Here is a 27,359-nt window from a genome sequence, read left to right as displayed (position 1 = left end):
TGGCACATCACTAGGACTTCCCACTGCACTAGGACTTCCCACTAGGACTTCCCGCAGTAAAATTAAATTCACAATTAAAATTAAAATTTACGGAATAAAAATTCGACACGAATACGAACGGGGAAATGCGAATATTTCATTAAAAATAAAACATACATCATACGGGAAAAAAAATTACATAGTAGATAGAAAAAAAAGCAACCACATCAACGTCCACCCCTCCGCGTCCAAACCTCTTCGATGATATCCTCCGAAGTCGAATATGAGCATCTCTTTGCCGCATGTCGGCAAATGCGCACAACCGCTCAACCTCTCCATGAGGTACCCTCATGTTCACATTCGCACTGGCCACGCCATGGCTTGGACCGGCAACCGTATCATCTTCGTTGGTCCACTGAGTCAGTTCGTCCCCTTCACTTTCGACAATCATGTTGTGCAAAATGATACATGCGTACATGATGTCGCCGATGTTGGGAATATTCCACTGCCGTGCCGGACCCCTCACCATCCCCCATCGACTCGGAGCACACCAAATGCGCGCTCAACATCCTTGCGCGCTGCCTCCTGACGGCTCGCAAAGTAGGACTTCTTTGGTCCGACCTCATGCTTGATCGTCTTCACAAAGACGAACCAGTTTGGGTATATCACATCCGCCAAATAGTATCCCATATTGTGCTGGTTACCGTTGGCGACGAAACTAATGGCGGGACCAACACCATTGCACCGATCGTTGAACAGGGGCGACGACTGGAAGACGCCGAGGTCGTTGTTCGATCCGGCAACTCCAAAATAAGCATGCCATATCCACAGCCGGTAGTCAGCTACAACTTCAAGGATCATCGTGGGATGCTTGGCTTTGAAACCGGAAGTGTGTATCCCCTTCCAGGCGACGGGGCAGTTCCTCCACTCCCAATGCATACAATCTATGCTGCCCAACATCCCATGGAACCCGTGCACCGACCCGTGCATATTTATCAGCCGCTGGCAGTCTTCGGGGCTCGGACGCCGAAGATACTGATCCCCGAATATCGATCTAACGCCCGCGCAAAAATTCAACAGACACTCGACGGCTGAAGACTCGCCAATGTGGAGGTACTCGTCAAACATGTCGGCCGGGCCTCCGTACACTAGTTGCCTGATTGCGGCAGTGCACTTCTGTATTGCCGTGTGTCCGGGTTTGTCAGCCGCATCCTCCTTGATCCCGAAAAACTCGTATCTTCTCTCTAAAGCACCCACGATATGCATAAACAGAGGACGATGCATCCTAAAACGTTGCCGGAATAAGGCATCCCCAAAACGCGGCTGCGGAGCAAAGTAGTCCTCATACAACCGAATATGTGCAGCAATGTGGTCCCGGGGTACATGACGTCGGCGATGGATCGGCCGAGGTACCGCCGCCGCCGCCTGCTGCCGCTGCCGTCTCTGCCGGAGCAATCGATCAATCGCCTCTTGCACAGTGAGATCCAATTCATTATAACTATCACTAGCGCCTCCGCCACTACCACCCGCACGACTACTCGTCATTCTAGATATACTTGAAAAAATAGGTTAGAGAGAGAAACTTGTCAACACAAGTGGTGTGAATGAAATGAAGTTCAACGAGACCTATTTATAGAGTTTCAACAAAAAAAAAAAAAAAAAAAAATTTAAAAACGCGGACGTCCGACCTTCGCCGCAGTGTCGGACCTCTGGTCGGATGTGGGGCTGAGGGGCGAGGACATGGGACGGGCATGGGCGCCCTTCCCATTCACTACGGCGGACGTCGGCAACGTCCTACCGCGACGTCCGCCATTGGAGACGCTCTTATATACACCACTGACCCGCACATACGATTAAAGCATACGCACAAAACACAAGTCACATCCAAGTACATGCCATGCGTGTACATTTACACTTTGATATAGTACTCCATTTTGTTTGTGGTGCGTGTACGACTAATGTAAGCAAACACTTGTCACATCCAGGTACAAGTCATATGGGTAAGTTCCAAATGGATTAAAAATACTACAGTAAAACTTTATCTAAGAAAAAAGAAAATCCTAAAAAAAATCTTTAAAAGCACAAATAGCAAATTAGAGGTCGAGCTATTATAGCATCAATTAATCGCGTCCCAACTCTCTGTCACGTCATTATTCTCTTCTGTACCAGGCCATTACTCGCACTAGTGTGGTGCCTCTCCTCACGCCTTTCATATTAATTTACAGTATTCACTATTTTAGTTGTCAAATTGAAATTCGTGTCGCACGCACAGTGCCTCATTCCGGGACTCCCCGGCCGTGCGGCACTGCAATCTCCTTGCTACGTTGTGTTGGCCTTTTGTATTTTGTATACCACCTTCTAGGTCGGATATGCAATATAAATATTGATTATATATAGATGGTCTTCGATTTCTTTAAATATAATAGTACCAATATACGATCTAGGATTAAGCTTTGAGATTATTTAAGTTGAAGGGGGAAAATCTTGACTAATTATCTCATGATTATCCATCTAGGATTGAGTCGTGCGATTCGATCTCATGTTTAACAAAATATAATATTAATATCTTACGTAAAAATAGATATATTGCTCAATGAATTAAGCCATACCGCGTAAGAAGCGGTGCGAGTCTATATCATACTCCATTTTGTTAATAAAAACGGATCTATATTGATCTCTCTTTTAAGTATAATAAATGCATTTTAAAGTTTAATACATTGACAGCGTAAGATTAGTCTTGAGAAAATAAGTTATAGTGAATATAAATTAACATAAATGTACACGTGCTGACGTGCATAGTGCCCTTAATTTGAATTAAAATTTATATACAATAAATTATTATTAAGTAAATTATTCTATAGTAATAAAAAAAACAAGTTATATTAGTATTTTTCACGTTTTTCCCACCGAAAGATATATTGTGTTCATTGCAAATTTTGATACGCGGAATCGTGAAATAATTTAGTTTAGTATCAATTAAATACAATTTCGTTCTAAACCGACGATTTGTAGCCAACTCTTATTGACCAATGCTCTGAAATTTCACAATAATAAAGGCATTAGGTTATACACTTTTGTGGAGTTTGTATTGACTTCCCACTAACTCCATCTTCTCTCTAAATGAAAACTTTTTTCTCTTTTCACAAATAAAATTAAAATATAGAGGTGTGTATTGAATACTCCAAATTTCAATGATTGCCACTCTTTCTGTGGGAACCCAGAATCTTGAAGCTTCCCCACCTTAATATTAATAGTTAATTGTGCATGTTAATTAATTAATCCCCTTTTCCAAAATAAATCTTTGTTTGATTGGACTAGCTTCCACCTCCATTACTTTATATCTTTCTCAATCTACAACCATATAATGATTTCCACAAAAGACATTAGTGAAATAAGATCAGGATCCACTTAAAACAAGGAAAGATCAATCTATCACATAATCAAAACGTAAAACACGCCAAACTTTATAAAGAGAGATCTGTATAAATTATTTAGAATCTAATATGAAAGAAAAGTTTATTAGTAAGTAAGTACTATATAGCAATGGATTATTTAACTTACTTTTTGTGGGAGGTAATTGCAAAGTATATAACCAACTTACATTCTTTTTACAATTTCAATTTGATTTTCAAACCAGTAGATATAATTGGAACCCAATTGCAAAAATTATAAGTTATACTACTCCCTCCGTCCCGGAGTATTAGACTCACTTCTTTTGGGCACATGATTTAAGGAATTGATATTTAAATAGTTAAAGTGGAGAGAGTAAAGTATGAGAGAGGGAAAAAGTAGGGGAGAGAAGAGAGAAAAAAGTAGATGGAGAATAAAATAAGATAGATACTTTTTTGCTAAAAAAGGAAATGAGTCTAATATGTTGGGACATCCCAAAAAGGAAAGTTGGTTTAATACCTTGGGACGGAGAGAGTATTTCATTTGCATAGGTTAGAAAAGTAAGAGCAAAATAACAAAGAGGTAATTTATTTAAAAACCACCCATTTTTTAAGTAAGTAATATTTATAGTAATACTTCGATAATAATTTGTCTTTTTCCTATCATTACAAGCATCCTCTAATACCAGAAAGACCAACTCTTCAATAATGGGGGTGATGATTGTCCTATGTATGTTGCAACTTGCAAGAAAGATATAATTATGATACAATTAGCATAATTATATTGCTAAACTTGCATATGATAATTAATTCATTTCATATACACCAAAATAGTTAGTTTAAAATTCTACTGATCTCCAAAACTTTAGGCTTTTTTGTGTGTTATTAAAGGTGCATGACTTCCACTAATGAAATGACCCACCACCAAACACACCCAACTTAAGAAAGATGGTAGATTTGAATCAAACTCTCATACTTATTAAATGGGGGGATCTCTAGTTTGATGTCATGAATCCACAAACCTATAGCATATACAAGAGTTAATTTTTTGAATGGCTGATTTTAGGGTGCAAAAAATTAATAAAAGTTTTGTCATTTCATTAGGTTGATGTGGACTTATGACTTAAACTAAAAGGACAACTAACTCCACTCCCTTTGGAGCATAATTAGGTGTTCACTTTAGTAGTCTTCACTTCTCTCACTCAATCTTGAGCAAGTCCATAATTTGTGTCTTCTTCTTCAAACATTATCTATTGTCTCCACACACACACACACACACTAACATAGTTGAGTGTGGTAACTAAATATTATTAATGTATGTTGTCATATAGGTTTCTTATTTGGCAATCACTTGGGCATCTTGTATCTATAACCTTTTTTTTTCTTTTCAGAAATCATAAATAATATAATTGATTTGTTGCCTCAATTATTGTTCATTGACCTCTAACAAAGCCAGGTGTTTTTATTTTAACTATCTTATTTAGGTTGTATATGAACATTATACAATCCATTAGAAGGGTATCTCAATTTTTTTTTGGTGTTGATAACTTTGATAATTGTCTCAAAAATGTGGCTTGAGCTGTCGCATGATCATTTGGACTGGCACCACCGCTTCAAGATTTGGCACCACAAAAATCTCTCTCTGCATACTAAAATGTTAAAAATTTTATGCGAGTGAGGCTTGGAACTGGTCTAGCCAGCTATCAAATATGCATTATTTGTATTTCAATGCATATGTTGGATTAAATTAGTTGAGATTCTTTAGTCTGTAAATGATTCTCAATAAGAGGGGAAATATTATCATCTAATAAATGCATAATCGATATTCAAAACACAGTGAGGGACATCAAATCACAAAACAATCGAAAATCTATTGAAGTAGATAGTCTAATACTATATACTTTGCTGAATGTGATAATATAACATTAATTTTGATGACATTGGCTTCGAATTCATTAGAATAAGACATGGTATAAAATATTAATATAACTACTATTATACTAACAGAGATTTCCATTATATCGTGTTAATTATATAAAAGGGGTGTCAATCTCTAGAAAAGAAAATGAAAGTGAGGACAATATATACTTGGTGGTTTTAAGCTGGTCATCAAATGGGTCTTTAACTTCAAGCCCACCACCATTACTTAAATTTTCATATGATTATATATCATTCATTCTTATTAAGATTAAATAGCCATGTACTATTGAAATCGTTAATTTATAAATTTCAAAAAAATCAAATCCATCCTATTTTTTCATAATCTTATAATTAAAAAACACTCATTTATAATTTATAAAATATTGGTATATGTAACAAGTTTCATAATGGTTACACACGTGTGATTTCTTATGATAAGCATTTATGAGACGTGATTGTAAATGCGGTCATATTATTATGCAATGCATTGCTAGTAAACTTCTATTCAATTATGGTGACAGACACTACAACCTTTTAAGTCTACAATTCCCATCACTTTTCTCTCTTCATTTCGGTCCATGCATCGTGAAACCGCACGTTGCATATTCTTCTTTCTCACCGCTTTCATTTTCAGCTTTATAAATGGATTAATCCCTTTTTCTGCAGTTAAATAAATCATTTTTTCATTTATGGTCCGTCTACTAATAAATGTCTCATTTCCCTTTACTATTACATCTACTAACTTTTTCTATCACTTTCTTTTATAAAGTCAGATAATTTCTTAAAACCCGAACTGATAAAAATGAGACATTTATTCATAGACAGAGGGAGTATTTAGACCATCTCCAACCATACTCCAAAAATGAGTTTTGGTGTAGAAATCTTCTCCATCCATACACTAAACTCAAATCCATTTTTGGTATTTTTTGTGAAACAATACCAAATATAGTGTTACTGCAAAAATTTTGTAAGACAAAAACTCAAAAATGGTGTAAATATTGAATTTGGTTTAAATAGTTGGAGTAAAACTATTTTTTTGTGTGACGTATATTCAATAATGGGTTTGAGTTTGATGTAAATGGTTAGTATTAGTATTTAGATTATAAATTTTTATGACGCTGTATATCGTTTGAAATTTATTGGTCAAATTGCATTCTAACAAACTCCTACGTAAGAAAAGTTATAAATTCATTCTTCTCCTCATATATAGAAAATTTATTTATAGTAAAAACCAATTTTATTATATTCATTGTGAATAAAGTATTATTTTTAGTATGAATGTCATTGCATACATACGAAAACATACTTATAATAACAAAAGGTTCATTAATGTATGCAGAATTATCTCTAACAATCCATGGATAAATCTGTATTCAAAGAAATAAGAAACACATTCCTTGGCATGAAGAAAGACCAAAAAACCCATCAAAAAGTGGCAGAAAAAAACCTTGGTATAGAAGAACTAAAAAAGGCAAAGAGATTTGGAAGGTGACCCTCAAGAATTGATGCATACTATTTTGTGCAAGACAAGACAAGCTCCTCAGTTGTCCCTTCATCTCTACATTACCACTAACATGCAAGAGCAGTTCAGCAATTGGAACGATATGGTACAACTCTAGACTTCATCATCGGAGCAGCATTCAGCAACCACGGAAAAAAAAAGAACATAACGAACACAATGCTAAAACAGGGAATACTCTGCTAAGACTCGACGAGAGGGGTTCATGATTCTCGAGTGAGTATTTTAATAAAAGCCTCCATAATTATGCGTAAAATGTGCTAACTAAGTTTGACATTGACCAACACAAAGACAAATATTTCAAAGACTATGTTGCTGAGCATTTACCTTGAATGATGCCGTCCTGATAGAGGAGCCAATCCAATCACCTCAAGTAGTCGGCGAGGTGTTAACTGTGTAAGAGAATTGTTTTGGTCAAGGAGTATACACAAGCCTAATAAATAGAAGCGATCCAAAACGAAAAAGGCAAGGAGGCAGCACACCACGAAAGCAGGCTCATTCGACACATTGCAAAAACCCCCTCTTGAAAGCAGGAAACAAGGCCCCTAATTCACTGCACAAAAGTGAGGCTTCTAACAGTCTTTGAACTTTCAACACAATAAAAACCAATTTTCCAAGATAAGTGTAAGTAAATTCCACCATAATAACAACTCAACTTCTCCACAGGTAAACTTTACTATGAAAGCAGATATATCAATGGGGAAGCCAGTCCCATACAGGCAAAAGAACAGCAGCAGAATCTACGTCCCAAGATGCGAGGCTCTCAAGGAGCAAAGGGCGAGGCTCTACATTATACGCCGCTGCCTCTACATGCTAATCTGTTGGAGGGAAAACGATGACTAGGCAAGCATATCCAAGCAAGTGGCTATTAAGGTTATTAGATTCATATAAGTTTTATAGGTAAACATCTATAGATTATGATTAATCCTATTGTTTTAGTTTGGCATTTAGCAAAGCATGTAAACTTATGTGAAGCTACAAGTAGTAGGGCATCAATTGAGTACCATTGTGTCTGTAAATATCCCTAGAATGTATAATTGTGATAGTGATTAATAAATCTCAATCAGTTTATTCTCCTAAATAGCATATAAAATGATCAGGTAACTCAAGCAACCCGATCCATTCGTGTTTTTCACACAGAGTAAATTATAGCATAATCACAAAGCTATATTTTCCTTCACATTACTCAATTATGCACAAAAGAAAAAGTTCAGTGCAGATAAGTAATCATAGTTAGTTATTCCAAATAATGTGAAGACGAACATTCCTCCCTCGACAATGCAACAAATCTTGAGCTGTCTCGGTGCTGTGCAAAACGTTAAGCTCAATCTCTGCTCAATTATAGGAAAAGAGCTTCAAAAGTGGAGTTCAATTCGAACTTATCAGCAGTTTACATAGGAGCAGATGTACAAACACATTCATCTGGGAAACATCAGCTACATACCAAAATCAGCATTTAAGAAAAGGTCACAACAACTATTACTGCACAAATAAGGCATGAATCAAATGCTTCTTCAAACTAATCTCCATTAACATCCGCCAGCCAATTCCCGAGGCATACATCCAATCAGTTATCCGTTGCAATTCATTGACATTAGTAACATTGAAATTCACTCTCTCAAAAAAAAATACCTAAAATTAAATGAATTACACTGGATATTCCGATAAAAAGAAGAACCGAATAGTCTAATGATTGATTCATGATGCTTATAGACAATGCGAGCAAAGAAATTGCAGCACTAGTTTTCTTTTCATTCAATTGAAAGATTGGAAACAATTGAGGAATGAAAACCAGAACATCTGAGCAGAATCAAGGTATTTCAAAATTAGAGTAGTTGATGGAGATCAATTGTTAAATGTGGCTGATAATGATACAAACATTGGTGAATAATTCAATAAATAAACGGAATCAACAAAGATAATTATAAAGTTCAACGCGAACAAACAGTGCAGAACCTCACGGTCGAAGTTTACACTAAGCGAGCAAGCTGCACAAAGCCAAAATCAAATAGCAAAACCTAAGCTTTAGTTATATTATATAATAATATTAAATCCAAGCGTAACATCAAGCGCATCTGGTGTAGTGGTATCATAGTACCCTCCCACGGTACTGACCAGGGTTCGATTCCCTGGATGCGCATTTTTTAAATATTGACATTATTTTTGTCCATATATTTTAAATATACATATTATATTTTTAATTAATGTAAATTTATTTTTACGCCATTAACTATATACACTTTTGTGACGTTATGTCAAACTGTGTATTGATCCTTAAAATATAAAAACTACTCCTACTATAAAAGGACAAGGAAGTGAGTTTTAGAGCACTCCCAATGGTCCGGCTAAAAATTCTCTTATTTCTCCCTAACTCCTGCCACATCAGCGCCACATCAGCACCAAAATTTATCCTCAGTTTTTAGCCAACTTTTAGCCAACTGCTCCAATGGTTTCTCCCTTATTTCTCCCTTATTTTTCCCTAACTCAACATTTCATTTTTGCATCATCATTTTTAATATTGTTTAATTTTCCCTACAAATGTGTTTAATAAATAGATTTATAATGAACAATTCATCGTTGTATTAATCATTGGAAAATATAATACAACGAGAAAAAAAAAACTACAAATAAAAAACCATAAAAAACAAAGATTTTAAAAACTAAGAGGGAGGGGCGTCCGGCGGGAGGCCCATCGGGATCTTCATATTTTGGATGGTCGACCAGAGGGACTGCTTCTCTTCTGGGGTTCCGCCGCCGGTGAAGTACAACGTGTACAGCTGCGTCAGATTGGCGACATTGGTAGAGAGCGTGGCTTGTTGTATGGCATCCGACGATGCGCCCTTCTCCTTCCGCCTCCCATTCGCCTTCTTCGCTCCCACAGGGCGCTCGTGCGGACCATCCCCAGTCAAGTCGATGGGGGTCGCGCTTCCCTCACTCTCTGCACCGCTAAGTTCGAGCGCACCGATTTCCCGTGCAGCGCGGTGTGCATCCCTGTCCGGAATTTGGGGAGATCCTTCAGCCTATCATAGATGTTCCAATACTTGAAGCCCTTCGACAAGAACTGGCCATTATACCTCTGCATGGCCTCATCTCGGACCATGTGCTCGTTCTGGCCACTCGTCATGTTCGTCATCAAGTTAGAGTATATACCGTTGAAGTGGCCGCAGTCCCTCATGAGGCGCTCCCAATGCCGGCGGATCGCCTCGCTGCCATGGTCCTTCATCGAGGCGATCTTGTTGCTCGTGTACTTCTCCGCAACCCGCTCCCAGAACATGAGCTCGGTCACGGTAGTTGTTGCGCTCCGCGTTCGCGTCGTGTCCGCCCAACAGGTTGGCTATCGGCTCGGACTCTTCCATAGTGTAAGTAGTCCTTACCCGCTTTGGCTTCTCATCGGAAGCCGTATCAGTCGCAGCCGTCGACGCCGGCGCCTTCCCCTTCCTGCTCCCGGAAGGCGGCTCGGCGGGCGTTTCTTCCACCTCGTAGTCGTCCGTGCTGAGTGTCGGATCCGTTGTGTACGTCGCGTCCTGAGATCCTTCGTTGTCCGGGGTTGATCCGGGGGTGTCGAACAACGATGTGACTATCTGGGGGCGATACACATCGTCGGCTGGAGAGGGCATGCCGAGGGCAGACTGGAAGTACGGAGAAAGTCTGCGCACCGGAGGAGTCTCCAATGGGGACGTACCCGCATATGGATATTGGTCGGGAGGAGAACCCATCGACAACAACGAGTTCATCCACTGCTGATTTGCTTCATCAGTGGGGTTGGGAATTTGCTTACTCGGCTCTTTGCCCTTACCTTTTCGGGAATTTTTCCTACTTGAACTCATAATTTTGAAGATTGAAGATTGAGATAATGAGATTGAAAAATTGAGAGAATGAAGATTGTGTGTGATGAATGGAGGAGGAGGAGGAATTACATATAATGTAGGAATTATAGCCGTTGCAAAAAAAAAAAAAAAAGTTCGCCGAAAAATCACCGAATCGCGCCTACAGTGGGCGTCGATGATTCGGCGATAAATCGGCGATGAATCGGGAGTTGGCGTTAATTCGGTAGAATTAACGCCGAATTATCGCCGAAACCATCCCAACGGCCGGCGATAACTCGGCGATTTTCGGCGAAAAATCGCCGAGTGTATCACCTAACCATTGGGAGTGCTCTTACCAGCGTAAGCTTGTCGGACCTCCATATCCTGGACGGTGTTGACCGAACTGGGACCAGCTGTTACCGTATCTTTGTGCGAGTAATTTTCTGAATATTTGTCACTCATAAATCATAATGCACTTAAATATCTATATATATACTACTCCCTCCGTCCCACAAAAGATGTCATACTTGTGGGACGGCACGGGATTTTATTTTGTATGTTAAATGAAGAGAAAAAATATTATTTTTATATTCATATGAGAGAGAATTTTTTCTAAAAATAGAAATGTGACATCTTTTGTTAGACAAACTAAGAAGGAAATTGTGTTATCTTTTATGAGACGGAGGGAGTAATACGAGTCATGACACTTCCAACCGAACTAAAAATGCTAATTAAAACCTAATACTACTAAATTACCATATACAATTCCGACATCATGAATTAAATTAATATGAAGAGGTCATTTAAAATTTTACAGTAAAATATTGAGGTCATTAAAAATAATTTAGCATTCGATAAGGTTAATACTTAATACTCCATATCTTATTTTATTTTATTTATTTTTGGTAAAGAATACCCCATATTTTATTAATAACAGTGTACAAAACACAAAATGACAGTATAAAATAATGGGATTAAGTATAGACTTAGACCACGTCAAAATTCTACAGGCCCAATCGCTTCTATTGTTTGAGCCCAATGCATTCTAGCGGGCTTAAGGCATATCCCACGGAATATGGATATTTTCTTATATTGTTAACACTAGAATATAGGAATATAGTACTCCAAAGTAAAATATATATACAAATAATATATGATATTATTTCTTATGTTGTGGAACCAATTATAAGTATATATCGCATCAAATCGCAATGCATCTACACATATAAAAATAATGCTTATGTGATCACCATGCTAGTTAATGCATATCTAGCAGTGTTTATTTTATTTTATATATTTAGTTTGTTTTAATACATTGAAAATTATAATTGTTAGTTATGAGGGCTCTTTGGCTCAATGCGGTCAACGAGCTCGGTGGGCTGACGATTGGTGTTTAGGTCGATGCTGAAGATGTGTGTGTCAAAGCTCTATCATTCACCATATTTAGTCACTTGAGAGATCTCTCAATTTATTGGGTAACATGTACATACATATTAGCAAATGAAATGTTGTAAATGAGTAACACATATAACATTACACGATATGATTTTATTAATAATAAAAATCAAGCGAATTACAATCTTACCAATTGCACAATTCATTCAAATGCAAAAATCAGTTAAAACTGTTTTTATGCTTCATTTCTCATGCTAAAGAGTTCAAATATAAGTAAAGCCCACCACCACTTCTGAATTCTAATCTGTCAAACGATCTATACTCTATTTATGGTTCTCACCCTTTTGCTTTTCTTTCTTTCTTTTCAATTTTCATAATGATGCTTTTCGTTAACCTCGTTTTCTCTATATTTTTGCTTCTTTTGAATGTTATTAGGATCCCATCCCAAAATTCTCTTGTTTTACAAGTAACATATTACTTGTACTTTTTTTATACATAAGTTAACATAATTGAAGCAATGTTTTTTAGGCAATTAAGTAGACTCTCTGGAACTGGTGGTCTACATTGGTTTAAAAATCTCACGTAACATTTTACTCCCTTCGTCACCATTTATAGTTCTATTTTGTTGGTGCGGCTATTTGGAGATTGTGGAATTGGAGAGGCATTACGAGCTCAGAGTTCGGGCTATGATTGCCTTCTATCAGCATGGTATGGGCCCTCTCAACCCTTTCTGATCGGTATTCTATCTCCGAAATCAACAATATCCTCAATTGTTAGGTTATTTGTGTCTGTTCAAATCTGTTTAGAATGGTTAAGTGTTTGAATTGTTAGGTCTTAGCGTAAGTATTCTTAATTCTTGATTTCTCTTATTAATCTCGCCGCTAGTGACATGCATGAATGAAATGGAAATTTGGAATGTTCTTCGTCTAATATGTGCCTGCATTTGATCCATGTGTTCATGTTACTTAGATTTTGATATTAAAAGTTTCACTGTGAAGTGTTGAGGTCTAAACTATTTGTTTGATACTTTGATGTTTGAGCTTTTAGAACAAAGATACATAACATATAGGTATGATTAAGTGGTTGCATAATACTAGATGTTTGTATTTTTAGGTGTCCCGTAACTCCTTATCAAGCCACACCACCCATATTGTTTTATTTGATTAAGTAGAGCTTTGGAATTGATTGAGATGTTTGAAGTTAAGGAATGACCCATAATAGAGGAGAGCGAGGAGAAATGGTTGATTTAATGGTGCATGCTATTGATACGTGAAAAGGAGTGAAGAAGAAGAGAGGTTAAATGGTTAAGAAGATTAGTGAATAATGAGTTAATTGAGCTGTCAATTAGTTAGCTGATTAGTTAGCTGAGCTGGCAGCTTATCCCCAATAAATAGGGTCTGTAATCACAATTGAGATTTTATGCTTAATGAAATGAAATATATCCTTCTCTGTTATCTCTCTATCTCTCTCAATATGCTGTAACCGCCGGTGAGCTTCACCGGCCAGGCTCCGGTACCTTCTTCAGTGGTTGTTCAAACCCCAGCCGCCCTAGTCTGTACCAAGTGGTATCAGTTACCTTGTTCGATCCCTATCAATGTCGATCCAATCTCTGTAATGACCCAAAATTTTGGGCCTAGAGTTCATGAGAATTTGGAGCTATAAGTTTTTCCTAAATTAGAGAAGATCTTTTTTTTTTTGTTTACTTTGTTGCTTCTAAAATAAATAAAAAAATAGTTAAATAATGGGAAACTTGCTAGGTGGGCTTAAGGGTGTTAATTTGGGAAAGAATATAAATCTTTCTCTCCCTCAAAACTTAGGTGTCGTGAAACACACCTTTTCACACACAAACACATAGTTATCCCTTATAGAATAGCATATCTTTCTCTGTCCTCTTCGGTCCAGCTCCAATCCACTCTCCGGCTCCGATCAGGACGTATATACTCGTCTATCTCCTATCTCCTTTCTCCCTTATTCATCTTTCCCAGAAAAGTTAAGGCCTAAGGCTTGAAGCACATCTAAGGTGAGTTGTTGCAAAATTTAGGAGGAGCTCGACCTTCCCTGCAAATTTAATTGAGTTTTGAGCTGAATTGTTCTTCAATTGACCTAGATTCTCTTTTAATTAATTGAAATTGGAGGAATTTCATAGCCTCAATGGCGTGAAGAATTTTATTCCATATAGTGAATAGTTTTGAATGACTTAAATGATTATTAAATTTCTCTAATTTTTATAATCAATTGTGGCTTTCATTTTAAATTACTCTACATACTGGAGGAAATTGATTTTCTTTGAGTTATTGCTACTAATTTAATTGTGTTATTACTGTGGTATGCTTTTGAAGCTCAAGAAGTTAATTGCAGCGGAAGAGCTTCTCATTCCATCAAGGGCTAAGGAATTCTCGAGTCTTCGTAATCGGTTAGTGATATGTATATTGCACTAAGCACAATTTCACCCATGTGGAAAATCTCGTCATATTGTATACATTGCTATTGATGGTATCTTTAAATAATGCAAATTATGAATACCTAAGAAGTTCTTGTTTATTTTGTGATCATGGTAAGTTGTGAATGATAGAGTATATTGATAAAATTATTTGTGTTGCTATTTTACAATTAGTGGATGAAAGTTTCAGTAAGGTTATGAGGGTTGAATGGAAAATATGTGTTTTCATAATGTTTTCATCACACTTCTTTGTTTAGATAATGTATTGATGAAATATTATAAATATTGGGATTCTGTGGCCGGTACAATATCGTATTGTATCAGGAATTCTTTGGAATAGGCTGTACCTATTTTATGGAAGACTTGGCCTCCATTCTGTAAAAGAAAAACATATGGATGGTCCAACTTTCATTCCGAATTTATCCCAATGGTTAAAGAAGCCTCCGTTCTGTATCCTCTATGGAGGGCTTAGTTCCAATTCTGGAACTTCCGTTATGAAATCTAAACACTTCGCGAGCCTTGATTAAAGGACTTTTAGCATAAAAGCCTAAATCATTAGATAAACTTTCTTATATATAAGCATTCAGTTATGCTTTCAGTTTACCTATGGAGATGTGTTTGGGTTTATTAGTATGTTGGCATTTATATAACTTATATTGTCACTAATTAAGTACATGTGGCTTATTCTTTTGTTTACTTTCTTTTGTAGTTTCAGCAAGGAAAAAGGAGACCGAGAGATTATGGCATGATAGCACATCTGACTGGCCTGTACATACTTATTTTGAACTAAAACTCTAGTGGCATATACTTAAACTTTTTGAAGGAGAAATCTTTTTGTTGGGTAGCGTAACAACACTAGTCATCGTGCGTGTATAGAGCTGTAGCTGGTGACTAACGTTGCTTCGTTTAAAAAGAAAAAAAAAAACATGATATTTTATGATACTTTACTTTGAGGGAAAAGTCCGAGAGCTGTTTTAATTGTCGCTCCTAAGTATTTTTATTTCTGTAATTTCTCGTTTGTGTGTTTTAAAGTTCTAATAATTATGTTAAAGTAAGTTTGTCTTTTTTTTTTTTCTCTTTTGTGAAGTATTTTAATTATGTTAACCATATTTTTTCTGAGTCGGGTTTGTAGAAACAAGTTTAAATTGTGCTATCGACAGGCCTAATCTCACTATTTTTTTTCCCTTGTGTTTTAGCAGAATGTCTGATAATTCTGTTATTGGTAATACGGATGATGAAAATCATCCAGAATCTTTGCTGTCGTCTACTCCTGAAGTCAATCCCGTAAATGGCTCCGAAGAGGAAGTCAATGAAAGTGCTACACACTCTATGTCCGGAGGCGCGGCTCAGGGAGCCCACATTGATCCTGCAGTGTTCATGCATAATTTGATGGGGCTTCTTGGTCAAGCTACGCAAGTCTTTCCACCACCTGCCACTTCAACGGCGCATACGACCCCTAGTAACCCTATTATGCACCTTAAGAAGATGGGGGCTGAGAAGTTCTATGGCACTTCTGGAATCGAACCTTCTGAGGCCGAAGCATGGCTAGAAAGTACCGAGCGAGTACTTAAGAATCTTGAATGTTCTCCCGAACAAAAACTAAAATGTTTTGAATCTCTCCTTCAGGGAGAAGCACATCACTGGTGGGAAATGGAACGAAGATCAATATCGGAGGGTGAAGTTACTTGGAAGTTCTTTCTTGATGCATTCAAGCGAGAATATGTAGGGGAGCTTTTTATGGAGAGTATGCAGATTCAGTTTTTGAATCTTGAACAAGGGGCCTCGAGGGTTAAAGATTATTATATTGAATATATGAGATTAAGCAGATATGCTCCTGAATTTGTGTCAACAGAAAGGAATAAGTGTAGCCGCTTTCTCAGAGGCCTTAACCCTGCCATTCGAGATAAATCGCTCCCCACAGAGATAATGTATTTGCTGACATGGTAACACGAGCCCGTTATGCCGAGGAATATATGCATAAACCGTCTGAAACCAAGTCTGAGGGTAAGAGAATTGCCCCGCCTTCTAAGACATTCTCCAAGAGTGCCAAAACAGGTCTACACTCCACACCATATCGGTTCCAAGGTGAGAAATCGGCGGGACAGTCACAGTCCCAACCTATATCCGTGGGAAGCAGTAGGGTTAACAGTGGAACCCCAGTTCCATAATGTAACACATGTCACCATTATCATCCTGTTGGAGAAGATTGGGGGCTTGCTTCAGATGTGGGTCTAAAGACCATTTGATAAGAAATTGCCCTCAAGTCGATGAATCTCATACTATTACGGCTTCTAATCAGAGGTCAGCACCAACAAGTGGCAGGGGTAGGGGCAATGGACGAGGGTATTCTGGCGGTCGTGGACAGAAAGCCACTACTACACCTTCTGGCCGTTCTGATGCGAGAGTTGCAGCTCGCACATATGCCATCAAGGCAGGTGAAGAGACTGAGTCTGCCAATGTAGTATCAGGTACTTTTGAGCTTTATTATGTTCCTGTTTATGCATTATTTGACCCAGGCTCTACACACTCCTACATTCGTAAATCTCTCATCCATGAACTAAGACTATGTGCCGAGCCAACTAGCTATCTTGTAGAAGTTTCTAACCCGCTAGGTCAGAGAGTGTATGTTGGGAGAATATGTAGAGAGTGCCCGCTTAAAATACAAGACTTCTTTTTTCCCGCCAATCTATTAGAACTACCGTTTGAAGATTATGATTTGATACTGGGCATGGATTGGTTGTCAAGGTTTAGTGCCGTGGTTGACTGCAAAACTAGGAAAGTTCGGTTGAAGCACAACGAGGGTAGTGAGATAATAGTGACCAGGAACGGGGCAAATAGTTTATGCGGCTTGATTTCAGCACTCAAAGCTTTGGATATGACCAGAAAAGGGTGTGTAGCTTTCTTGGCTGTCATACTGGACACAAGACCGAATGGCCTAGACTTGAAGAAATTGAAGACAGTGAATGAGTATCCGGATGTATTTCCAGAAGATTTACCTGGCTTGCCCCCCGATCGAGAATTAGAATTTGGGATAGAGATTGAACCAACTTCAGCCCCGGTATCCATTGCACCATACCGCATGGCCCCAGTAGAACTTAAAGAATTGAAATCTCAATTACAAGAATTACTAGATAAAGGCTTCATTCGCCCAAGCATCTCACCGTGGGGAGCCCCTGTTCTCTTCGTGAAAAAGAAAGATGGTTCGATGAGGCTACGTGTGGACTATCGTCAACTTAATAAGCTTACTATTAAGAATCGGTATCCATTACCTCGGATAGAAGACCTCTTCGATCAATTGAAGGGAGCGAAAGTATTTTTGAAGATTGATCTAAGGTCTGGATATTATCAGATGAAAGTAAAGGAGGCAGATGTGTATAAAACTGCATTTCGAACTCGTTATGGCCATTATGAATTTTTAGTCATGCCTTTTAGTCTTACCAATGCACCTGCAATCTTTATGGATTGGATGAATCACATCTTTAGGCAATATCTTGATCAGTTTGTAATTATTTTCATCGATGACATTCTTATCTACTCCGAGAACGAAGAAGAACATGATAACCATCTTCGGATCGTTCTTCAAATTTTGAGAGAAAAAAAGATGTATGCGAAGTTGAGCAAGTGTGAGTTCTGGCTATCAAAAGTGGGCTTCTTAGGTCACATCATTTCGGCTGCGGGCATTCAGGTGGATCACCAGAAAATTGAAGCTGTGCTAAATTGGAAGATTCCACCAAAAAATATATCTGAAATTCGAAGTTTTCTAGGGTTAGCAGGTTATTATAGGAGGTTCGTCGAGAACTTTTCAACCATTGCCGCTCCGATGACTAAACTGCTACAAAAGAATATTCCTTTTGTTTTGACTGACCAACAACAGTCTAGTTTTGAAAAATTAAAGGGGCTGCTAACTCAAGCTCCTATTCTGACCCAACCAGTATCAGGTAAGGAATATGTAATTTACAGTGATGCTTCGATAATAGGGTTGGGTTGTGTTCTGATGCAGGAAGGAAAAGTGGTGGCTTATGCCTCGCGGCAACTCAAAGTGCATGAAAAAAATTATCCAACTCACGACCTTGAGTTGGCCGCTGTTGTATTCGCATTGAGAACCTGGAGACATTATTTATATGGAGAAAAATGTGTAATATACACTGATCACAAGAGCTTAAAATATATCTTATCTCAGAAGGATTTGAACTTGAGATAAAGAAGATGGGTTGAACTACTCAAGGATTATGATTTAGTTATTGAGTATCACCCTGGGAAGGCAAATGTCGTAGCAGATGCTCTCAGTCGCAAATCCTTATGTGCGTTAAGTGCTATGAGGGTTGAATTTCAGATTGATACAGTTGGTGGGTTACTAGCTGAAATGAGAATCAAACCGACGCTAGCTCAGCAAATTCGAGACAACCAGAGATTTGATGATAAATTGATGGCTAAGAAAAAAATCTGCGAATCTAATACTCGTAGTGACTTCAGTATTGATGAAAAAGGGTCTCTTTGTTTTCGAGGAAGATTATATGTACCTAATGACTCGGAATTGAAGTCGGATATTCTCCGGGAAGCTCATAGTAGTAGGTTTGTAATGCATCCAGGGGGAAATAAAATGTATCGAGATCTTCGAGAGAATTATTGGTGGCCGGGAATGGAAAGAGAAATTTCTGAATTTGTACAAAAATGTTTTGTGTGTCAGCAAGTGAAAGCCGAACATCAAGTTCCTTCCGGCCTTCTTCAGTCTATTCAAATTCCACAGTGGAAGTGGGAGATGGTGACTATGGTTTTTGTAGTGGGGTTACCTCAAACACAAAAAAAGAATAATGCTATATGGGTTATAGTAGATCGGTTCACTAAGTCTGCCCATTTCTTACCTGTAAGAATGGATTTCTCTCTGAATAAACTAGCAGAACTTTACATGGCTGAGATTGTTAGATTGCATGGAGTGCCTGAATCAATAATTTCCGAACGTGACCCAAGGTTCACTTCTAGATTCTGGAAAAGTTTTCAAGAAACTTTAGGAACCAAGTTGAAGCTTAGCACTGCTTTTCATCCGCAAATTGATGGACAGTCCGAGAGAGTAATTCAAGTGCTTGAAGACATGCTTCGGTGTTGCATCATTGACTTTGAAGGTTCATAGGGGGAAGAGGGCTTCAGGAGACCGTCAACTAAACATGAGCTATCTCATGAGTTGGCTTATAAAATCACTACAGGATCAAATGAAGTCATGTGCAATGAGAAGGAGATTGCTGAGACGGAACAAGGGAAAGAAGATGCAGCTGCTACTGTTGTGATAGAACACCTTGCATTGACAGGAAGCCTTACATGTGCAGAGGTGAAAGGAGCCAAAATGCTTTTAGTAGTGACCGAGGGGGAGAAGGAATTCCCACCTGAAGGCAGCTATGAGTTGATGAGTAAAACACATGAATCTAAGAGAGAGAGCAAAACCTTGGTGCTTTGACAATAACAAAGGCTATGAGCCAGAGGGAATTTTTCAAGCTGGGTCACCATAAATATTGGGTGTCATTCTTGATTCGAATGAAAGGAGATGAAGTTGTTTGTATTTCTCCATCGCACCTGTCACTCTCCATAAGAAAAGGTTGCTCGCTGAATCTAAGCTTGTTTGGTTCTTTACCCCCGGAGGAGAGTAACAGATTTTTTCTTCCACCACATCACATAGTGGATGCTTCTAGCTTTGGATTTATGTTATGTGTGCTTCTAATGGGGAAGAGTCCATATTCACACCATCGGGTGTTAGTTGAGGAACCAAGACATCGTACAGAGTGACTACTTCAAGTTGCAAAGGGACACTTCTACGAAACAGAGAGGTGTCTGTTGTATTCGATGAGAATGTTTAGGAATGATATTGAATCTTTCCGTATTGCTTTTGGTACTATCTTCAATGAGGTAGTTGGTTGGGAATTCAATTGTCAGAATGGGGACATACATAGTAGAAGTCATGTTGAAGACCATTTGCAGCTGAATGGTGATGAGGGCTTCTCTTATCATAGGTCCACATACAGAGATGATCTTATAAGTAGTCTTGTAAGGCATGGAGATTCACCTTTTTGTTGGGCATGGTTCTCGAAAGAGACTAAACTTGTTTCCATTTTTAATGACTGCAGTGATTGTATTTGGGAGAAGCAGACGGAGAAAAGAATTTCATTCATTGCCACTGAGAAACAGATCAAGCATTCTGAGGGCTTGATTTTATTTGGGCATAATCCAAGAATTTGGGACTTCTATATATGTGAATCTTTAATCATCACGGTTGGTGAAGACTGCACATGCCATGTTAGGGACCAGCATGGTAGAGAACTTAACGAGATCAAGGAGCATAGTGGGAGGGAAGCATGGAGATGTTTATATAATTATGTCTCTTTGCTTCTGGTTATTCTGGGGTTCAATTCAGCAATTAAGCTGCACCACCTTCATATTTCTTCTCAAAGATTAGAGAGAACATTTGTTGCAGATAACTTCAGTGATATATTTGAAACATTTGCTATTTCGAGACCAAGATCATCGGGTTATGGTAGGCTCATGGACAGCAGAACTGTCGAGTGGACTGAACTTGCTCATATCAATGAGGAAGCATCGATCATTGGTATGGACTTATATTCAAAATATTCTTCCCCCTCAGACAGATATGAAGTTTGGATTTTTGGCGGGGATGGAAAAATCGGAATGACAATTGTTCATATAGATGGAAGTGGTTCGACTTTTACTTGGCCAGTGGAAGAAGCTAGACATCTCCTCAGCATTTACTGGTGCAAGTTGCCAGAAGCTAGGTTCATCTTCACTGCAGATTCTTAGCATGTTTCATGCCTTGGGAAGAGAATAATGTGTTTGGATGCTTCATTTGAGGAAGAGTTGAGGCTCTATGTTGGCAAGCTTCATGAAGAGATGTCAATGCTACAATAATCATTTGAAGTTTTCGAGGTTGGTTGTTCGAAGTTGGGCCAAAGAAGATTGTTCTTCCAGCTCTTGGAGGCCATTCTCAAACTTGGGAATCGTAGGAATGGGGAAATTGAATCGGCTCGGCATAAGATTGAAGAACCGAAGCATCGTACGGAGCACGTCTTTCGGGTTTTCAAAGGAAGGTTTCAACGATTTGCTGCGGAAAATATTCAAATTTTCAACCTTGAGGACAAGGTTGATTTCGGGTGGGATGATTTGATACGTGAAAAGGAGTGAAGAAGAAGAGAGGTTAAATGGTTAAGAAGATTAGTGAATAATGAGTTAATTGAGTTGTCAATTAGTTAGCTGATTAGTTAGCTGAGCTGGCAGTTTATCCCCAATAAATAGGGTCTGCAATCACAATTGAGATTTTATGCTTAATGAAATGAAATCTATCCTTCTTTGTTATCTCTCTATCTCTCTCAATATGCTGTAACCGCCGGTGAGCTTCACCGGCCAGGCACCGGTACCTTCTTCGGTGGCTGTTCAGACCCCAGCCGCCCTAGTTTGTACCAGCTATTTGACGATTCTTACAAATTAAATATGATTTGGGTTTGTCCTACCGACTACCGTAAATGATCAATTGTTACCGCAAGTGATTGATTACATTTTTTTTCAAAAAGCAACACTTCTTATGTCTCTTATTTTATTCTCTCTTTATTTCTCCTATTTTTTTCTCTCTCATACTTTATTATATACACTTGACTCAATAAATATTATTGTCTTAAATTCCGTGCCGAAAAGAATTTGACACCTACTCTTAAATCGCTTCTCACTCTTCCCTCTTATATCACCGCCTCTTATATCAGCTGCAACAATCAAATCCTTTTCTGACCACCATCCAATCCTTTTCAAATCGGTGCATGTAGCCAACTTTCGGGTTTGAGTTTGGAATTTCGGGTCGGATAACCCTATTTCGCAGCCAACTTTGTATATCAACAATACTAATTGCATTCATTCATTAACAGAGGAATATTAATTCTTCTTCCACCTACTTCTGATAACATTTGTAGCATTCGAAAGATTTTACGTATCCTATTGAAATGACTTCTTCCATTTCGTCATCCAATGAAGTTCACATAAATAAAAAGAGAAGGAGAGAGGATAGAGTGGAGAGGAGAGTGGAGAGGAAAAAGAGAAGAAGAGCAGAGGAACCTAAAGGTAAGTATTTTGCTTCTACTACTTCTTGTTTCTCAAATTTCTCATCGAGGTCCTTGCTTATTTCTATTGTTTTTCTTTCCCATGTATATATAGATTTGGTCATGCTGTAAAGTAGTGTACATGCTATACTTGACAAATGTATTTACAAAGTTATTATGCTTTGAAAATTTTGGATCATATTTAATCTGTTTCATTTGTAAGATACTACACATATGAAGTTAATACAAATGCCTGCCTAAGGTCGGCCTAAGTGGTCGAGCATACGTCATAATTTGTGACAGAGGGGGCCTGCCAAATTCATTTTCAAATTTTCTAGTTCCATTCTTCAACAGATGGTGTGTATGCTATGTTCTATGTTATGCTACTTTCTGGAATACTTAAAATAAGTCAGGAATTTGTAGAGTTTATTCAACATGGAAGCAATGAAATTTAGCAGTGACTTTTCTGTTCTTGACTTATATATTATGTAGAACTCTGCTTCTTAGGAGGGGCAGTTATAATTTTTATACCAAATTATAAGGAGGAAATAAGTACTCCCTCCGTCCCACAAAAGATGTCACACTTTCCTTTTTAGTTTGTCCCACAAAAGATGTCACATTTCTCTTTTTGGAAAAAGTTTCTTCTCACATGAATATAAAAATTATATTTTCTCTCTCCATTTAACACACAAAACAAAACCTCCTAAAATCTCGTGTCGTCCCACAGGTGTGACATCTTTTATGGGACGGAGGGAGTACATATTAAGAATAGCTCTGCCTCTTCTCATTACACATTGCATCTGCCCAATAGAGTTTGGTTAAGTTTTATTGATTTGTATGAATTTGTATTGAAATGGGAAATGATATGGTGAATGCAGATTTAGGAGAAATGTGTCTGCTCTTCGATATCCAAGCAGTAAAATTGCTGATAGATTTGTTCCATGATATGATCACAAAAAAAAGAGAAGCATGGTATATGTATAAAATAAGATTTGAGGCTAAAGAGTGGAAGAAAATGACGATAACATTCAACACAAAACTCGAGAAATTGGGAGGCTGCAAAACAGATTACGAGGATAATCAAGTTAGAACCAAAATATATTGCATGAAGAGAGGTGACGTTCAGATTTGGTAAGTTCTTAATTTTTAAGTTATGACCCTCGTGCTAGTTTCTAATTCTTGTTCTGCATCTTGATCAGGAAGCTATTAAATTATCGGATCCAGAATGAAGGACAAATTGGGAGGCTTGCCTTGAGAGTACCAATTTTTCAAGAATTACAAGCTCTTCAAAGCGATATGGTTCTTCTTCTGGCCAATATACAAGTAACCCCAACTCTACAAGGGGCATTGATAGTGAAGCTTTACATATCCTGACAGAAATGAGATTGGTTGAGCATGTCCACTCTGCAGGTTTCAAGTTTTGACTTGGATGCTGACTCTTCAGTGCACATTGTTTATTTCTTGTTTTCGTTTTTCCCTCTATTTGCTCTTACTTTGTGCACATTATTTATTTCTTGTTTCCGTTTTTCCCTCTATTTGCTCTTACTTTGTCCTCTTGGTATTGGATCTCATTTTCACCCTTCTGATGGAACCAGGATTCCACTTCCTTCATGGGTGCTTGAAGCTATGAAGAGACCCATATGTATCATTTTTAGATAGATTTGGGAAGAGGAGTATGGAATACATTTCTCTAGGATATGACATTCTTTTTGTTCTATGTGGACGATCGCCAATCCAAGCATATGGTGATTTCATGGGACACATTCAGACCATTTTTTGGTGGTGTGATTACTGTAACACCGACCATGTCATGGTTTTCTTTGTTATATGATGTCATTTTGTTTCTTTTATATCGTGATGCTGCTTCCTAAATGAAATATGATTCTCGTTGCAATTTTTTCGTTTCAAGGGGTCCAAGTTTGACTAGGTCCTAATGGCGAACTAAGATATCCTTCATGTCCCACTCATATGTTGAATTGGGGTTGGTATGCTCGTACTGGGAGAATTTCAATGTTATGATAAAGGCATGAAAAAAGTCATCCATCTCTGTCTCGGGCGGTCATTGCTCCTTTTTCCAGATAGTGATTCTGAACATATCTTTTTCCTAATTCCACTTGCCAGTATATGCTTGCGTCTCTAAATACATGTGCATACAACATAGAAAAGTGTGAATAGGGAGATGCATGCTATTTTGGAACAGGTAGTTGATGCACTATTTTTTAGTACTATTAATACCTGCAAGTATACAGAGTAGGAACAGTATAACTAAAGGTCAGTACCGGATATCAAAAACGAGGAAAACAAACACATGAATGTCTATCTTCTACTAAAACTCAATTACTATTTGGAGAACCGAAAGATTTTTGAGAATTTTGAAAACTGAAAGCAATTGAAAGCAGTAAACAATTGATTGCAAATAAATAACGGAGATAAAAGTATAGAGATAAGGGAATTCCAGGGATGCGCGTTCAGCCGTTCACAGTTATGGTTATACAAATTCCAACTACAATACCCTAACACAGTTTATACTCCCTCCGTTGCCTCATAGTTGAGGCGGAACTTTTCGGCACGGAGTTTAAGAAATGAATGTTGAGTGTGTTAAATAAATAGATAAAAAAGTAAGAAAGAGAAAAAAGGTAGAGAGAATAAAGTAAAAAATGAATAAAGTAAGAGAGAGTAAAGTAAGAGAGATGAAAAAATTACTATATATGGAAATGACTCAACTATGAGGGAACTACCCAAAATGGAGAAATGACTCAACTATGAAGGAACGGATGGAGTACTTTGATAGGACGAGTCACCTAGCTTATGCTCATGCGATGCAAACGTTGGTTACTAACATTAGGGTTGTCAATCCTAAATCTGTAATTCCCAAAAGCTCCTAAGACCCTTGTCCTCACTCTCAATTAACAGTGTTGTTTTAAGGGAAGCTAATTGTAGTGTATACTAAGTGGACCTAACTCGCTAGAATTTTCTCACAATTATGAAGCAAGTTATATTAGATCAGCACAGAATGTGTCACTCAAACGTGAAGCGTCAAGATTAACTTAGGGAAGAAACAAAGTAAAAACAAAACGAATATTAAATAGAAAAAGAAATTGTATAACTAAAGTCGTTACTAACACATCCCTAGAATCCTATGAATTTAGTTACACATGATGTAATAATCTAAACACGTAGATTGAAGGGAAAATAATTGGAACATAAAACTAAAGCTAATAAAACTCGTATGTTGAATCCTTGTCGTTTTGATGCTCTTGAATCCGTCTTCAACTCCTTGCAAAATGAAGTACTCTAGCTTTTAATCTCTGGGAAATATGTTGCAAAAAGAGGATTTGTTTTGATGAAGCTTGAGGTCTTATTTATAGGGAAAAGTCGTTCCTCATTCTAAAAGGAAAAGATCTTCAAAATATGGTAAATCTTGGAGAGAAATCTAGGTCAAATCTGATTCGTCGCTTTTCACGGCGGGCCGCCGCACGTCGGCGGGCGGTCGCCACGCAGCAGTCCAGAGTCTCTGACTCATTGATGGCGTGCCGCCACGCGTTCTCCGACGGTCGCCGGACGAGACTTCTTTTTTAGCACAGAATTTCCGAGGCGGACCGCTGCAGAATGTAGGTCGTCGGGCGCCGCCTGAAACTCCAGATTTCCAAACTTTGCGTTTTGACTCCCTTTTTCAGCTCAAATATGCACATTTCTCACAAAACACATCAAAATACCAAAATGTATAAATATGCAAATGATGGAAGTGTAATGCGACTTTGACATTAAAAAGGACCAAATAGAGGCCTTAAAACAGTGCAAAATCCGAGCGTATCAGTAGTTTGATGCAAAATCTAGAAAGAACCGATTTTTTTAAAGCAAACGGTACTTGGAAGATGCCGTATGGAGAGTTCTTAATAGAATGGTACTCAAGCATGTTGTTTTTGCACATAAAAGGATCTGTAAAGAAGCAGAGGTGATTTTCCGAGCTAGGGAAATCAATATGTCAGGAAAAGTGGTCGAGGTTCACTGGCACTATGGCACACAGTCTCACCCCTCAGAGTTAACTTGTGGATACTACAACACTCATATTAGAGATGGACTCGTACCAATTGCCCAAATGTTTGGAAAATATGGTTTCAAAGATGCAAGATGTCGTAGAGGAGGAGGTTAATCCCTTGAGCTGGCTTCTCATGGCCGCAAAGATCGATGATGTCCCTTTCGAGAGTCAGAATTGTTCCACCAAATTAAAAGAAGAATCGTTCCAACAGATGCTTAGAATGACACAACTCTACTTTGATGGATATGAGACACTGTTGTTTTCCTTCAATTTAGTTCGACTGGACAAGCATTTGTTTGAGTCAAACAACTGGGCTAGTTTTGCAAGTTTTGTGAGGTAGATTTCGTGTATGAATATGTTTCGTGGCAACTTAGACATTGCTCGAGGCAACATTGCCACATCGTCGTTTGCTGCTTTCGTTGGAGCTATTCTTGAATGCTAGGGAGAAGCAATGTTTGGTACATTGTACACATGTTGCATTTCACACATTGAGCTGATCACTATTTGTAAAACAATTTGTTTTTATATCTTTCTCTTGCTCGTTATTTTGTGCAATGAGCAATGATCATATAATCTCTTTAAATCAATTGTCACTTTCTCACTTTCTTGCGCATTAACTTTGTTTTCCTCTTGGCTGACATGAATATTAAGACGATATACCTAAACAATTCTACTTCTTTTGTTCACCAATACAAGGGAGGTTTTGACCCGGCATGGATTTTAAAAAATGTACTCCCTCTGTTCCATAGAAGATGACCTACTTTTCTTTTTGGTATTTTGTGCAATGA

The 27,359-nt window shown here is 38.0% G+C and overlaps 1 protein-coding gene, 2 long non-coding RNA genes, 1 other non-coding gene and 1 pseudogene across 4 annotated transcripts; 3 read left to right on the top strand and 2 right to left on the bottom strand.

The window, feature by feature from the left end:
- Positions 1–501: 501 nt before the first annotated feature.
- On the bottom strand, positions 502–1,524 carry LOC125220204. Its single transcript, XM_048122368.1, has 2 exons — positions 921–1,524; positions 502–782 (listed from the first exon to the last, which is right to left on the bottom strand). The coding sequence occupies exons 1-2, from the start codon at positions 1,522–1,524 to the stop codon at positions 502–504; spliced, it is 885 nt and encodes a 294-aa protein (XP_047978325.1).
- Positions 1,525–6,822: 5,298 nt separating this feature from the next.
- On the bottom strand, positions 6,823–7,480 carry LOC125185364. The gene is made up of 2 exons (XR_007170117.1): positions 7,290–7,480; positions 6,823–7,199 (listed from the first exon to the last, which is right to left on the bottom strand). It is a non-coding gene; the product is annotated as an uncharacterized LOC125185364 (long non-coding RNA).
- On the top strand, positions 7,158–7,888 carry LOC125185365. Its single transcript, XR_007170118.1, has 2 exons — positions 7,158–7,370; positions 7,474–7,888. It is a non-coding gene; the product is annotated as an uncharacterized LOC125185365 (long non-coding RNA).
- Positions 7,889–8,876: 988 nt separating this feature from the next.
- Positions 8,877–8,947, top strand: TRNAG-CCC. The gene has a single exon. It is a non-coding gene; the product is annotated as a tRNA-Gly (tRNA).
- Positions 8,948–11,950: 3,003 nt separating this feature from the next.
- LOC125220203 lies at positions 11,951–27,013 on the top strand (annotated as a pseudogene).
- The last annotated feature ends 346 nt before the right edge of the window (positions 27,014–27,359 follow it).

The sequence above is a fragment of the Salvia hispanica genome, chromosome 4 (assembly GCF_023119035.1).
Source record: "Salvia hispanica cultivar TCC Black 2014 chromosome 4, UniMelb_Shisp_WGS_1.0, whole genome shotgun sequence".
Lineage (NCBI taxonomy): Eukaryota > Viridiplantae > Streptophyta > Magnoliopsida > Lamiales > Lamiaceae > Salvia > Salvia hispanica.
The sequence above is the reverse complement of the archived record's forward strand: the minus strand, read 5'-3'. Positions and strand labels throughout refer to the sequence as shown.

Excerpts from the sequence above, each read along its gene's own strand:
- LOC125220204 (XM_048122368.1), bottom strand. The coding sequence starts at position 1,524 with ATGACGAGTAGTCGTGCGGGTGGTAGTGGCGGAGGCGCTAGTGATAGT. Across the intron at positions 783-920 it reads GATGTTGGGCAGCATAGATT|TTGCCGGATCGAACAACGAC; the intron begins GTATGCATTGGG and ends CTTATTTTGGAG.